The sequence below is a fragment of the Tiliqua scincoides genome, chromosome 4, assembly GCF_035046505.1.
Source record: "Tiliqua scincoides isolate rTilSci1 chromosome 4, rTilSci1.hap2, whole genome shotgun sequence".
In the NCBI taxonomy this organism is placed as follows: domain Eukaryota; kingdom Metazoa; phylum Chordata; class Lepidosauria; order Squamata; family Scincidae; genus Tiliqua; species Tiliqua scincoides.
The window spans coordinates 71,796,848-71,811,818 of record NC_089824.1 but is presented as its reverse complement, the minus strand read 5'-3'; the positions used below and the strand labels follow the sequence as shown (position 1 = coordinate 71,811,818).

At 42.6% G+C, this 14,971-nt stretch overlaps 1 protein-coding gene across 1 annotated transcript in view; it reads left to right on the top strand.

Annotated features, from left to right (window-relative positions):
- Positions 1–14,971, top strand: part of CARMIL1 (capping protein regulator and myosin 1 linker 1) — a 171,401-nt gene that overhangs the window by 132,431 nt on the left and 23,999 nt on the right. The window contains exons 30-31 of the mRNA XM_066623338.1: positions 13,940–14,006; positions 14,681–14,877. Coding sequence (XP_066479435.1) covers positions 13,940–14,006; positions 14,681–14,877 — 264 coding nt within the window. The remainder of the gene's footprint in view (positions 1–13,939; positions 14,007–14,680; positions 14,878–14,971) is intronic.

Below are 14,971 nucleotides of genomic sequence, written 5' to 3'. Positions count from 1 at the left end.
AAATTTTTCCTGGTTGGAAAAAACCAAAATCTCTTCTCTTGCAGTTTGTACCAGTTGGATCTAGTTCTATTTTCAGAGGTGGTTGAGAACAAATTTGGCCCTTCTTCCATAAGATAGCCCTTCAGGTATTTGAAGAGAACTATCATATCCCCTCAGATTTCTCTTCTCCAGGCTGAACATACAAAGTTCCCTCAACCCTGCGGTTTTCAAAGTCGCAGGGAGTTTGAATCCAGCAGTAAGTCTTTGCGGGGGTGGGGGGAGGCAGCTCAGGGGGCTGCAGGGGCTTGATGCACTTGCCCAAGCCCCCTGCAGCCCCTCAGGGGTGTGGGGAGCCCTGCATGACCTTCGGCAAGGCTCCCCGGGTCAGGGAAGGTGACAGCGGAGCGATTGCGCCCACTCCACAAAACGGGAAGTGGAGCGGGATAGCCCAGCTCTCACTTTCTCTGACCCAAAAAGCCCTGCAGGTGCTCGCGCCCGGCTCCCCGCAGCCAGGGACAGCTGCTGCAGGGACTGGAGGGTGCACCCCAGTCCCTGCAGCCCGGTCAAAAGGGAACGTGGAGCGATCGTGCACTGCTTCTGGTTTAGCAGAGCTGTCACCTTCCCTGACCTGGGGAGCCCTGCCAAAGGTTGCACAGGGCTCCCCGCACCCCTGGGGGGCTGCAGGGGGCTTGGGCAAGTGCACCAAGCCCCTGAAGCCCCACTGCCTCCTCCCTGTCTCCTTGCTGCCCCCGCCCCTTAAGGGGAAAGGGACCAAGACCCTCAGGCTGGGGTGTCGCAATGCCCCAGTTTGAATACCATTGCCTCAACCTTTCCTCGTAGGGCTTGTTCTCCAGCCCCTGATAATCATCGCTCTCTGAACTTGCTGCAGTTTGGCTGTATCTTTGTTAAAATGAGGTGCCAAAAATTGGACACAGTACTCCAGGTGAAGTCTAACCAATGCAGAGTAAAGTGGAACCACAACTTCTTGTGATTTGGAAGCTATGGCTAATGCAGGCTAAAATTGCATTCGCCTTCTTTGCAGCCACATCACACTGCTGACTCGTGTTCATCTTGTGGTCCACTACAACTCCAAGTTCCCTTTCACATGTTGTGCTGCCAAGCGAGGTATCTCCCATGTATACCTGCATCTTTGGTTATTTCTGCCTAAGTGCAGAACCTTGCATTTGTCCCTGTTAAACTTCATTGTATTCATTTCAGCCCAGTATTTTGTCTAGGTCTTCCTGAAGGCTTCTACTGTCTTCTGTCATGTTTGCTACTCTTCCCAGCTTGGTGTCATCTTCACCAAATGTCTAGGGCCCCTGTCAGCTCTGGCCTGCTTCCTGTCAGCCCTGACCTCATGGAACAGAACCCTGACAGTCCCCAAATCTCCCTTTGGTTCCCCCAACTTGCCTGGCAATGGGCCAGTGCCTGCCCATTGGCCACTCCAGCCCAGGGTTCTCCTCTCCTCCAAGTCTTCTTCCTCATTCAGTCCAGAGGGTTGCAGAAGGAGGAGGAGGATTGGTGGAAGCAAGCAGATGGAGGTGGGTTCCCCCGCCAATCTGTTGCCTGAGGCAACCACTTCAATTGGCCTCCTGGTGGGGCCAACCCCTGCTTCAGCCTTTTGTCTCTCTGCTGCTTAGGCCAGCGTTGCAGGTCCTGACAGCACTTGAGGGACCCTGATGCCCACCCTTGCAAGGTGTGGGGCAGGGCAAAGAGCAAATCTGTGGAGGGACACTGTGAGCTCACCCTTCCCAGCCCACAGAACAACCATCCCCTACTGCTTCTGCAGCCAGGCAAGAACCACCCAGGCACATCAGCCATGCTGCCGCTGTGCCTGGGGCCATTCCAATTGCAGGCCTCCACCTTCCCTGCAAGTCTCATCTGGCACCATGGATGGGGGGCCCCAGCTGCTGCCCAGTTGCGTGACACCACCTCCAGCAGTCACTGCCTATGCTCCAGGATGCAATCCAGCTTTTCTGGCTTGGCATGGATTTTCCCGCACGGTTCCTGGATCTGCTGGTTCATGCATACATGCATGTTCAATGTGAATTCTGTCCCCTCTGTCAGATAAATGCACTGTATGGACCTCATATGCTGTATCCTCTTTGCCACCTTTTCTTATGGAGGAAGTAAGTTCCATCAGCAAGTGAAACCAGCTCAGTTGCTTTGTTTTCAACACAGAGGAAACTGTGCCAGTTACTTAGTCCCTTTGATGCAGGAGCAACTACCCACTTCTAGACTTTGTCTCTTTATCCTTCTATTTGCTGTGTTCAGGCTACTTATGAACATGTTCATAAGTTCAGGCATTCCATGTAATGTTGATCATCTCCACATGTTGCAGATGTTGAAAAATATAGGGCAGAAAAATTGTGTCAATGTAGTCTAGGAATGTTCAAGAGAGCATTTGGACAATTATGACACAATCCAGTACCAGTACAGCCACTCTTGGGGTTGCCTCAGGAGGTTGTGCTTAGTGGCTTGAACAGCACAAGAAGGTCTGCTTTGTTTGCAAATCTTGCTTAACCAGACTTGGACAATTATGAGGTCCAGCACTGATCTCATGCTTGAAATGATCTTTGAGGTTGTATGAGCTTCCCCAGCCTATGCTGCCACTCTGAAAAATAAAGCAGTCTTCATTCAGTGTTGTCACATAGACCACCTTCTTTAAGAGGAACCTTTTTGGTGGAGAACCAATTGTTGTTTATTGACTCTGTGACTGGTTTGGATAAGTCCAGAAGTATCTCTTGGCGAAGGGTCAAATTTTTCTTGATCCATACTGTTTGGAAGTTTGACATTATCCCCTTCCTTGAAACTGTTAATTTCCGTGGTATCAAGATTAGGAGGTCACCACTGTCTTCTATAAAATGGTTTTCCATGTTATCCATGACAATGACCACAACTGAGTCTTCTTTGGCACTGAACTATAGTATACATAATGCTTTTTCATGATATGTTACATACTCCTTGCTGCTGATGGCATTTCCAAATTCATGAATCCTCATGGTTGTTTCAGGTCCTTGTGTTATCCAGTGCTGAAGGGTTGTCTGTCAATCTTACTTTCCCTAAATCTCCTTTCCCTATGGTATTCCCTTGTTAATGGACCTGGTTCAGGGCAATAGCAAACAGTTGATGCGTTATATTTTGCACCATAAAAACTGAGTTCTTGGTTTTTTCCCAGAATACATCCATGATAGGCATACCTTTTATGTGAACTGAGAGCCACCATGCATAGCTGATGCTAAATACCCATTTGATTAACTGTACGAGTGATTCTGGATGCATTAAGAAACATTCTTCCCAAATTGGCCCTACCTGTTGCAAGACTTTATTGGTGGTTTCTGTTCTGTTTAGAGCATTTGGGAGGAGGAAAGCCAAGCCTTTCTTAGAAGCCTTTAGTGTATTTTCCAAGAGCTAGCCATGATCTGTTTCAGTTCTTACAACTATTTGTCATAAGACTTTTGCCACATTTTTTGAAAAAAACAAAACAAAAACACACTACTAGAGACTAAGCTGCTGTTACAAATTTCATGTTGTTTGGTCTGGAACATGGATTGCACATCATTATTATTCCTGAACCTCTGTAGCATTATATAATTTTGTGTTTACTGTAAAGAAATGGTGTGGGGGGGGGTGAAGTCAGAATGCTCAAACTTGTAGGTCTTCATTTGGGAAAGAAATGTAATTCAAGCTACAGATTAAATAGAGGATGCTCTACTTAAACCTTCTAGCTCAGTGTTTCTCAAACTGTGGGTCGGGAACTACTAGGTGGGTCATGAGCCAATTTCAGGTGGGCCCCCATTCATTTCAATGCTTTATTTTTAACAGATTAGACTTCATGCTATGTGACTGCATTTTGGGGAAATGTTACACATCTGTACTTTAACAGGTTACTATGTATATGCTTTTAACAATGATAGTCAATGGACTTACTGCTGGGTAAGTGTGGGTAGGATTCCAGCCTAGGATTATTTAAAATTTTCATGCTTGATGATGCCACTTCTGGTCATGACATCACTTCTGGTGGATCCTGATAGATATTCTAAAAAGTGGGTCTTGGTGCTAAAAGCTTGAGAACCACTGGTTCTAGCTGATTTAGATGATCTGAGCATTAGCAGAAAGGAGCTTTTGCCTCTGAGCCAAGTCTGATAGAGCTATCCCTAGCTTAGGTCTAGGAGCTCAAGAGTTAAGAAAAACACCTGAAGTTTGTTCCAGGAGAAGTCAGCAGCAGCAAAATTTGAAAGAGAGTTTCTCAGTTAAAGACCCCTAGAATCATCCCTTCATTAGGAGAAAGGCATGCCTAGTAGAACATCAGACTGAGGGTACCAATTTGAAGCATGCTTCAATAGTTGAAAGAGACAGACACATCCTGTTTCCCCTTCATGTGCTTCCTCACCCTTTCCACCTTACCTTGAAACAAGCTCCTCTTCCTGATATGTTTCTCTTCCACCAATTTCATCCATCCTTTCTCCCCTTTTATCCTCCAAGCCCGGTTTGCATCAAAGTTTGATTAATCTAGTTATCAGAATTATTAGTGAGATTTGCTCCTTCGTTGCGTCATGTCTTTGAACACTAAACTTAAAACTTCCCTGTATTATGCACTGCCACATTTTAAAGACTGATTGAAACTGTTTAGAGTAGTTCTAGTGTCAAGCAATCTCGCCTAATCCTTTTCATCCAGAGGTTTTATATATTGATTTTTTTAGTGTGGTCTTCTTCATCCTCTTCTTAATGTCTTTGATTATTAGTTTGGCCCAGGTTGTGTTTCTTCACCTGTTCAAGCCAATCCAAATTCCTCAGGGACTCTACAATTTATACTAAAAATAGATCACTTTCTACTCTATCTTTTTTTTTAGTTTTTCATGGTTTGTTCAGTTTAGTTTCAACATTAAATCATATTCTCATACCCCAGAAAGAAGAGGTGAGTGTGAGCAGACTTTTTTACTGTAGTGATGTGTAGCCTCAGGCAACAGCAGCGCAGAATCAGCCTCTGTTCTTGAGCAAAAGAAGACAAGCTCTTATCTATAAAGTAGGTATAGAAAAGAACAGGCTTTTTTTGTCACAGCCATCTCAAGTGATAGAAAATTGGCTCAGTGGGGTAGTTTTAAGCTGCTTTACGTTGACTCTTGTCAAGGCTGAATAGGAGATTTAAAACTTTGTTTTGCTCTCTTACCAACTGAACTCTTAAAACTGAAATCATTTACCTGTAAATCATGGTATGGAAGTCAAGCTCTGGCATGGAGCTCTAGTTGATTTAGGGTGCAATCCTAACCCCCGAGTGTCGCAGGACAACCAGGGGGTGTCACAAACATGCCATAAGGCACATTTGTGCTGACTTTAGAGTTGGGGAGGCTAACACAAGGAGTTGCAGTGGCCCCCCTGCACCTGGCAGGGTAAGTTTGTGTCAGCTGAGCTTGGCCGGCTCAGGAGTTGGGGGTGTGTGGGGAGGGCAGGGAGGAGTTGTTTCGGGGCAGGTGGCGGGTGTTCCCTGGGGCAGGCGGAGAGCAGGAGATGGGGCCAGGATCCAGTGGTTAAGCCAGATCCTGACCCCGTTCTGGAGCGACACAGAGTGACCTTTTGGCCACTCCGTTCTGTTTGGATTTGCCTCACCTGTGCTTGGTTTTGCCTCAGATTTGCCATCTGAGATGGCGCAGATCCAAGTAGACCCCTTGGGGCCAGGGCAGTGCAACGCGGGGTAAGGGGAAGGTTTTCCCCTTGCCTCAGGTTCCGCCGATTCTGGCCCCAAACTTGCGCTGGAGACAGCGCAGTCCCGCTGACCTGCCTGTTCCAGCGCAAGTTAGGATTGGGGGATTAGTAGCTGAGTGCTTGCAGAGCTTCCCTTACATTGTGCATTAGCTAAGGTTGCAAGAGTATCACACAGACCTTTGGGAAGTGTTGGCTTACCTCAGTGAAGCAACAGTTGCCCTGGATGGCTGAAGACTTTAGATAATCTGTGATCAGCATGTGATCTCTATGTGAGATCAGTGGCAACCATGCTAGTTAAAGAACATTTAGTGAGATTAACGTCTGAGCAATTTCCATGGAACTTTCTTTCAAGGTTATGAGATTAGCACTAGTGTGCCATCTGTATGTAGGGCCACCTTTTATTGAGTAATATCATTGGTTCATCTATTCCAGATTTTAGTAATTGAACTTTAGGCATCAAAAAAATATGTGGTGTAACACTGAATTATGGTATTATATAATTGGAAATCTCCAAGACAGTGTTAGACCCATTAGGTTCTACAGTAGAAATCAGCATCTCCCCTGCCCTCTTTGGCCATCAGTACAATTCTCAAGAGTTCCATATTTCCATGCCCCACCACTGTCAGGGTGAGTGTTGCATTGCTATCTGGTGAAGCTGATGAAAGGACCTGTCTGTTGAGTGGATAGGGGATATAGTCATCCCTGTAGTTACGCTGACCTACATCCACAGTTCAATGATTACAGTTGCAATCTCAATCCACTTCTCCAGCTGCAAGCTGGAGAGGTCAGCTAGGGATGGCCATTCTGTTGCTGGGTGGCCGAGGCATCCCAAGATGTTTGTGCTGGCTGTTTTGTCACTGGAAAGTTAAGGTGTCCCATATATTATTATTACAGGTTGAACCCCATTATCTCCTGGACAGTGGATACCGAAACCCATAGATATGGAATCTGCAGATGGGCCATCAGAGGACCTCTGGATGCAATAGGAAGCACCTTCCAATCTCATCTAGATGTGCTCTGAGGCCCTAGGAGGTATTGGAAAGCACTTCAGTTTTCTCTGGGGGCCCCGCGCACAGCTCCCTGGTCCTCCTGGATGTCACTGGGAGGTGCTTTCTGTCACATCTGGGAGGTTGGATGAGGGCTCTCAGCAAAGGTCTAGCACCCACACTGAGTCATATCCCTAGGTGCCGAACCTATGGATAAAGAGGCCCCAGCTATATGATTAAGAATATTTATATACAACTTTTCAGCAAAAATTAGTTTACATAGTTAAATGATACTCTGTTCTCAAAGGGCTCACAATCTTAGAAAAATGATGCAAAAGAAATACTAATCAACAAAGAAACACAGTCGTATATTTCTCTTTGCTTAGGCTTTTCAGTACTTCCGCTTCAATATTTTTTTAATGCCTAATTTCTGCACTGCTTTCCCCTCTCCCCACGCTGCACTCTCTCTTAAACTGCTCTTGCTTTACCTTCTGCCCATTCATATTCTTTTATCTTTCTCTTTTGGCTGCATGGAGACTCTCTGCTGTACAAGTGTAAGTATTTTTTTTAAGCCCTGCTGTTTCTAGCCTACTTTGTTTTTCTTGCTCCATTTGCTTCTAATGACTCACTGATCTCTTGGGAGAATGTGGTATTGTCAGTCTGCAGTAACAGGCAACAACTTGGAGACAAGTTGGATTGTACAAGAAGTTTTAGCTACCGTATCATGGGGTGAATTTAAAGCATCCCCCAGAAGTGATGAGAGTAAAGGCAAGCAGGATGTTCACATGAGGCCAGTTAATGCCCAAGATTTTGCTCTTGATTTGGTTTTACTTTAATGCTCTTGATTTGGTTTTACTTTAATACAAATGCTCTTGATTTGGTTTTACTTTAATGCTAAGATCGATTTATTGAAATGAAAGCTTTAAAAGAATGAGAGGGTATGATTTTCCTGTCATAGACATTTAAGGTGACATACTTTTTGCTACAGTGAATTGTCTCTATTTGACAAATGTCAATCAAATGTGCTATATTTGTTCTTTGGGAAGAAAGGAGACTGAATCTGATCTGAATGAAAATGCATTCATTTTGTTTTGTTTTGTTTTTAATTTATTTAACTATAATAAACATAAAATAGAAAAACAAATACATACATAAACAAAATTCTAATAAAGCAACACGAGCGAAGCCAAAACATTCCCATACTTATAATCCAAATACATACAGTCCAAATATTAACAAATATTAATCTATACCACTAATACTTCAAAATCAATCTTCAAATCCAAAATACCTCAAATCCCCATCCTCTCTCTGATTCAAAAAATGAATAACTGGACTCCAATTCTTCAAAATCAAAAAACAAAATCAAAATGTACAAACAGTTCTATAAAACTCACATAATAAACGGTTTTCAAATTAAAAAAAAAAAAGAAAATGCATTCAGCAAGTACGTTTGGCTAAACAGAACTCGAGAGAACTAGCTACAGAAGCATGAGAAGTATTGAATTTAACCTCTTAATGAAGTAATTTCAATTCACTTTAAGGTATGCAGTGGCATGTAAAGTGCTTCCTAAAACCAAGACTGAAGCACCATTTAAAAAAAAGTAATTTCCAGTTATAAGAGGCTTTCACAGAAGAATCCCTTGTTTTCCCCTTGAGCAGTGGAAGAATCAATATACTAGATTTCTTGCCAGTTTTTTCTCACACACTTCTACTGCCAGTTCTACACTTCCGTCTCTGCTCTTGACAGTTTGCCAGCCAGGTTTCGATTTCAGGAGAATCAACAATGGGAGGCATGTTTTATTTGAAACAGACTATTAAATCAGTGATACTTTTATTCTTTAAAAATAACAACAATGCAGTGTTCCCTTTAGGGACTTGGGAAGTAACATGCAGAATCATTTTTCTTTAGAGGTAGTTGACTTGGACACTTGGAACAAGTTATTTTTTTCTCCTCTGAGCTTCATCTGTACTGAAAGATCTTCTGTTTATACTTAAAGAAGGTTTTGTTTGCATTGTTTACAGCATATTTACTTGTATGTGCCTCTGCATCTTATGCTCCTGCATTTTCTTAATGCACTGTATTATGAAAGAGTGAGAGTCACTTCACACATGAACATATTTTTTTTCTACCAGGTTGTATCCAAAATTTGGGTAAAAGTTGAAATATGTAGCCATGAGTGAAGATTGTATGTGTCTGTGCAACCAGTTGTGTGCTCATTCAGACATTGTGGCTTAGAAGTGGACTCCTAAGGATACACTTACCATCTATGAAAATAGATGGTAGGGTGTATGTGACACACAGATGTACAATAGTATAAGGAAAATTTCCTCTGTGATACAATCCTAGTCCATTCTCTTTTTCCCCATGGTCTCCGCGTTTCAAGATTTGGAATAACTATCCACTGTAATCCACGTGTAATTGTAAGCAAAAACAGGAGCTGCCAGTGCCTTTCGGTTCAGGGACAATTACTGAGACCTCCCAGAGAAGAAGCAAACCAGAGGTCCTATCTAGGGAAAGAAAAGAATGTAGAAACGACAGAAGCGTCCAGCAGAGATAACCTACTAGGCGGCCATTTTCTTCCCCATTCCAGCATACTTGTCTGGAACTTGTCCAGCATACTTGTCCAGCATACATACATATTTAAATGGTCATTTATGGGCAACAAAATGGAACAGGTAAAGACATTCAGATATTTAGGCATTAATTTCCACTATAAGCATTCGTGGGTTTCTCATCGTAATGCAGTCCTAAATGCATCAAAAATCTCATCCCTTGCAATTTCCCGGTTTTTTTTTAGACAGATATGTCCCGGCTGCTTTAGAGGTATTCAAGGCTAAGGTACTTTCGCAAGTTCTTTATGGCTGTCCAATCTGGCATAAGGCCTTGAATCATTCAACTGAGAGCATACAGGCCTCCTTCCTGCGAAGGATCTTGGGTTTTCCCAGATGTGTTCCATACTCTGCTATGTGTCTTGAAGTGGGTTTTATTAGACTCAAAACATTGGCTTGGTTGAGATCAGTAAAATTTTGGCTTGCAATCCTCTTCAGTGCTGCCCCGTATGGGCTAATGTACCAGCTTCTGGCTGATCCAGTACTGCCTGTGGAGGTTGCAGATTTACTCACCAAGCTTAAATAGATAGGACTAGACACAGCGAGCCTGGGTATGATTGGTTTAAGCAAAGCCTACAGGACTATCAAGGAAAGATTGCTCGATATTGAGCGTCAAGAGCTACTCTGTGCAGCTAACACCATTTGCTCCCCTCTCCATCTGCACATCCCAGTCAGCTTTGGGAAGCCGGCTTCTTTCCTTTATCATCTGCAGTGCCCACAGGCTCGCAGAGCATTCTCCCTTGCGAGATGCAATGCCTTTCCATCAGCTCTGCTAGCGGGCAGGTTTAGTGGCATTCCCTACTCAGAAAGAAGATGTACCTGTGACAGGAATTGTGTGGAGACATTATATCATATTTTTTTACTGCCCACTCCATGATACCCTTCGTAAGATCTATCTGGCTCCACTGCTGAAGAAAATGCAGGGCTGGGAGGATTCATTTAAATTACAAACTCTTCTTTCCATAGAGGAAACTGTCTCTCTTGACAAGGTTGCCAACTTTGTTTCTGGGATTCTGGCAGGACGGAATTCTGGGTCTTCCGCTATATTATGGTGAATGGGGGGAGGGGGTATTGGATGATTACGAGTGCTTTATTTTATTGTGTGTGTGTTCTGAATGTTTAATGTTTGGTTGCTGTTTCGTATTTCCATTATCTATGCCAATAAAGGTCTTATGTATGTATGTACAATCCTAGTTGAATTCCATTGGATTCCAATATTCCCAGACTGGACACACATCACAAGATGGTGCGCACTCCTCAGTGTCAACCCCAGAAGGGGCCTAGGTATCTGGACCACACAAACCTGCCCAAGCCAGGAAGACTTTGAGGTGGCCTCCCTCTTCAATCCAGGCCAGAGGACTCCCACACTCCCAGCCCCTCAAGCTGGCAGCATCTGAGGAGTGGTCTGGGTTTCTCCCCCACCTTTGCTAACTTCTGAGTGCACACCAAATTCCAGCTTTTGTGACCTGCACTAACCCGCAATACAAAGTGACATTCCTTCAAAGGCTATCCTTCATAGCAATATAGAAGTAAAAAAAAAAAAAATAGAAATTCTGGTAGAAATAGGCTTTCATGCATATGAAGTAAACAACCTTTACCATTCACCTGTCCTGGGTGAATATAAGATTTTTTCCCCCCTCAAGTTTCTTGTTTTGCTGAAAGTGGAGGAGCTATTCATTACATAGTCTATGCTAATTTTTAGTATGAAAGAGCAGAGAATATGCTGAGACAAGAGAAGTGATACTTGTGGCTAGGATCCAAAGAGGTTATATACAGATGGGAGAAGATAAATATGAATATATGTGATAGATAAGAAGAAGTGCTAGGGAAACCACTATAAGGACATGAATAAACTTGAATAGGTATGATGTGTGACAAGGCTGAAAGACAAAAGAAACCCCTATGGGGCAAGAATAATGGTTGGACACTAAGAGGTACCTACTTGATCAACTCCAGATCCTTACTGCACACTCTGGTGTATCTCAGACTCGTGTTCTCTGGTTAAAAGCGTACAGTTTTTTTGACTTGTATTTTTTTAGTCCAGGAATTGGTTACCCAGGCAACAAGCATCCATTAGGAGTGGATTGAACAAACGTTACTGAACTAATACAAAAAGTGAAACTATACTAATTCAAATTCTAAATCGCAATGAATATTTTATTATTAAACAGTATTTCTATACTACTTTTCAACAAGTTCGCAAAGCAGTTTCCAGACAAAATCAAATAATTAAATGGCTCCCTGTCCCGAAAGGGCTCGCAGTCTAAAAAACAATGCAGAAGAAACACCACAAATAACCACTAGAAAAGACATTGGGCTGAGTTAAAGGGGACAGTTACTCTCCCCCTGCTGAATATAAGAGAAACACCCATTTGAAAAAGTGCCTCTTTGCCCAGTTAGCTGGGCAAATTTTATATTCATTTTATCATAAATTTAAATGCAGAAAAAGAAATTACCTGCCATGTATTATTTCTACCTCTGCAAAAGGAAGTCTGGGGTGTTATTATAGCAACTTCAAACTTTCTGCCTGAAACTTGGTTTTTTTGGAACAAAATTTCACATTACAGTAAACTCAGGGTACTGCTGGAAATAGCAACCAGAAGCAGCTAGCTGGTAACATTTAGAAAAAACCATTTTTCTGGTGACATTCTCTCTGTCCATTTCTCTGCTCCTGTGTATCATTATCTGCTTCTGGCAGGAATACAAAAAAAAATGTACTTCTTAATAATGTCAGGGCACAGGTACATTTTACTACATGTCATAGAATACTCTGACATGGTTAGTCCCAATTATGCTGGAACAGTTCCACATTTTTAGCTGAGTAAAAATTCTCATATTGTCATGTGTATGTGTTTGCTCGTAAGAGAGTCACATCGTATACAATACTGCCTACCTTTTAATTTAAGGTTTTTGCAGTTCTTTTATAATGATGCACCCAGAGCTATACGTATATTGGCACTGTGGCTAAATTGTTATCACTGTCACAAGGCTAATGTACATAATTTCAAATTGATTCTTTGATATTTGCCATGTTAATATAAACTAGAATCATTTAGAAATATTGCATTGGGGTTTTCCCTGTCTTGAGTTTTACTGTACTTTTTGATGAGATCGTTCTGGTGACAGAATGCACTATATCTTGTTTACAAATGATGCCATGTAGGTGAGACTTCCATAGTATGATATGCATAGGGTAATAAAAGAGCTCTCCTATTACCCATTTAAGAGTGGGAGGGAGATGTTGACTTCCATTACAACATGAACTGCATCATTAATAACCCATTTTTTAAAGATAGGATGGTCAGAAGACATAACTGATATAACAGAATGAATCCAGCCTCTCCAGCTGGATTAATATCCATCTTGTGCTATGTTGGCTAAAACCAAAGCTTCTAAAATACTGATTAGTAGTAAGAACGTGGATCTTTTGGGTTTCTGTTCCCATAGTATTCTGATGATTCTCTTAGACATAAAGGCTCTGGATGGAATCCAGGGCACAATCCTAACTTGCGCTGGAGCAGGCTGTATCTAGTACAAGTTAGATCCGGCTGGAGCACAACTTGGGATAAGGGAATTTTTCCCCTTACCTCGTGTTGCTTGCCAGTCACCCCATGGGGCTATGCAGATTTGTGCTAGCAAAATCACTGATGCAAATCCAAGCAGCCTATGTAAAGCCGATGGGAATTTGGGTTACGATCTGACCTAGGGTGCTGCGGCTTATCCCGTCCCCCTCCTAGTACCAGTACACTTCCAAGTCCGCCCTTCCCTCCTCAAGAAACGCCTCTCCCTGCCTCAGGGTCTCTGCACCAACCCAGCCAGCTCTCGCGTAGGCACAGAAGTGCCTTATGGTACATTTGTGACACTCTGAGCTGGTGCAGGGATGGCCCCACTGGCTCAGCATTCACTTAAAATTGCTCCGTTATTAATTTGTAAGTCATAGGTTGACCTGTACTGCAGAGAGAGAGAGTACTGGAAATACTGTATTGTTTGGTAGTATTGTACTGCAAAGTGAGAGCAAGGATAAACTGTGGGTTAATTCACGATAATTAGGCTATTTTTAAGCTGCAATCCTATACTTCAGGTAGGACCCAAAGCAGTGTACAATGTTTTATGTTCAAGGTAAACATTACCAGAAGACTTTGAATACTTGTTGAGAATAGCACTGTGCTCAGTTTGAGGTGGAGAAGCACCACTTAAAGGTACTCTGTCTATAAGTAATGCTTAGGGTTATATTTCCATATTCTATTTTTTTTTTTAGAATGTAGGACTATTGAAACATTTCAGCCCTTTTTGTAACTATTTGGAGGCATGATCTATTTAGCGTTGAGCTTTCAACCATAGTTCTAAAAATTGAACAAGCTGATCTTGCAAACTTATTCTGAAGTCTGAATATCAATGTTGGATCTTTTCCAACCATCGTTGTGAATAAATATTTTTTGAAGCAAGAGCTTAATTAACAGTTCACTTGATTCATGATCCAGAATAGCATGCAGTTTGCTCTGTTGTTCACAGCTGTGTTGATTTGGTAGTACAAAGAGGAACATATTTCAGTCTTATTTGGGGTTACTAGCTGCAGTTGTATAACTTTTTCCTTTCCTATTATTGATGAGTGGGAAAGGCCCATTAAATTCTGCTTCTTCTGCTTTTTAAATCTGTAGATGACTCCTAAGTCTAAAAGGAAGAGTATCCACAGTAGAATGCTGAGGCCTGTGTCCAGAGCTTTCGGTGAGCATGGTCCTTTCTTTTTGTTAATTTGTTTCCTTTTCTATGACTTATGCAAGGTGCTTCCTTAATTTTAGATTTTTAAGAAATTAGCGGGGATGTGCTGATCCACTGAGGTGAGATTCCAGCCGAGTTCCAAGTCCCTGCCTCCTTTGTTTTGACATGTGCGCAAGACTTAACGGGCAGCCTTTGGACTTGGCCAGAGCCTTTTTGGGACTCTGAGTTAAGTCAGGGTCTTTTCGATAAACAAGTCAGGCATGGCTCTGCAGAAAAAATGGAGCTGCTGACTCTGTGTGTGTCAAGAGTTATCATTTAACACTCCCCTGATGTCCCCATCCCATCTGTAAACAAAAGCTCTGCTATTCTTCAAGTGAGTGTAGCAGTACAGAAAGTGCCAGTCGGTTCCTTATGAACCCCAGTGATGAACCCACACACCCCCATTCACTTGTTGCCAAGATAAACTCCTGAGTCACTTCCAGTTTCAAAACACATCTGTCTCAAGTCTGCACAAACTGGGGTAACGTGTGTTTGGCAACTTGAGTACGAGTCTCAGGGGTTGAGTCACCCATCCCTGCAAATTAGTTATTCTGCTTAAAATTTTTGGAGTGCTTTTGTGGCACAGGTTCTGACAAGGGGTAGCAATTCACATCTAATAAATTTTACAAATATTCTTGTAGAGATGGAGTTTGACTTGGACAAAGCATTGGAAGAAGTTCCTATCCACATAGAGGACCCCCCATTTTCTTCTGGCAGGGTGGACAAACGGACTTCTGGGTTCATTTCAGAACTTCCTTCTGAAGAAGGGAAAAAACTGGAACATTTTACAAAATTAAGGCCCAAGAGGAATAAAAAACAACAGCCTACACAAGCTGCCGTGAGTGAAAATGTTGCTGAAGACACTGCACTTTATATGTATTTGAACAATATATGATTTTTAAGGCCATGTCCTGATAATCATGTGCTGTCTT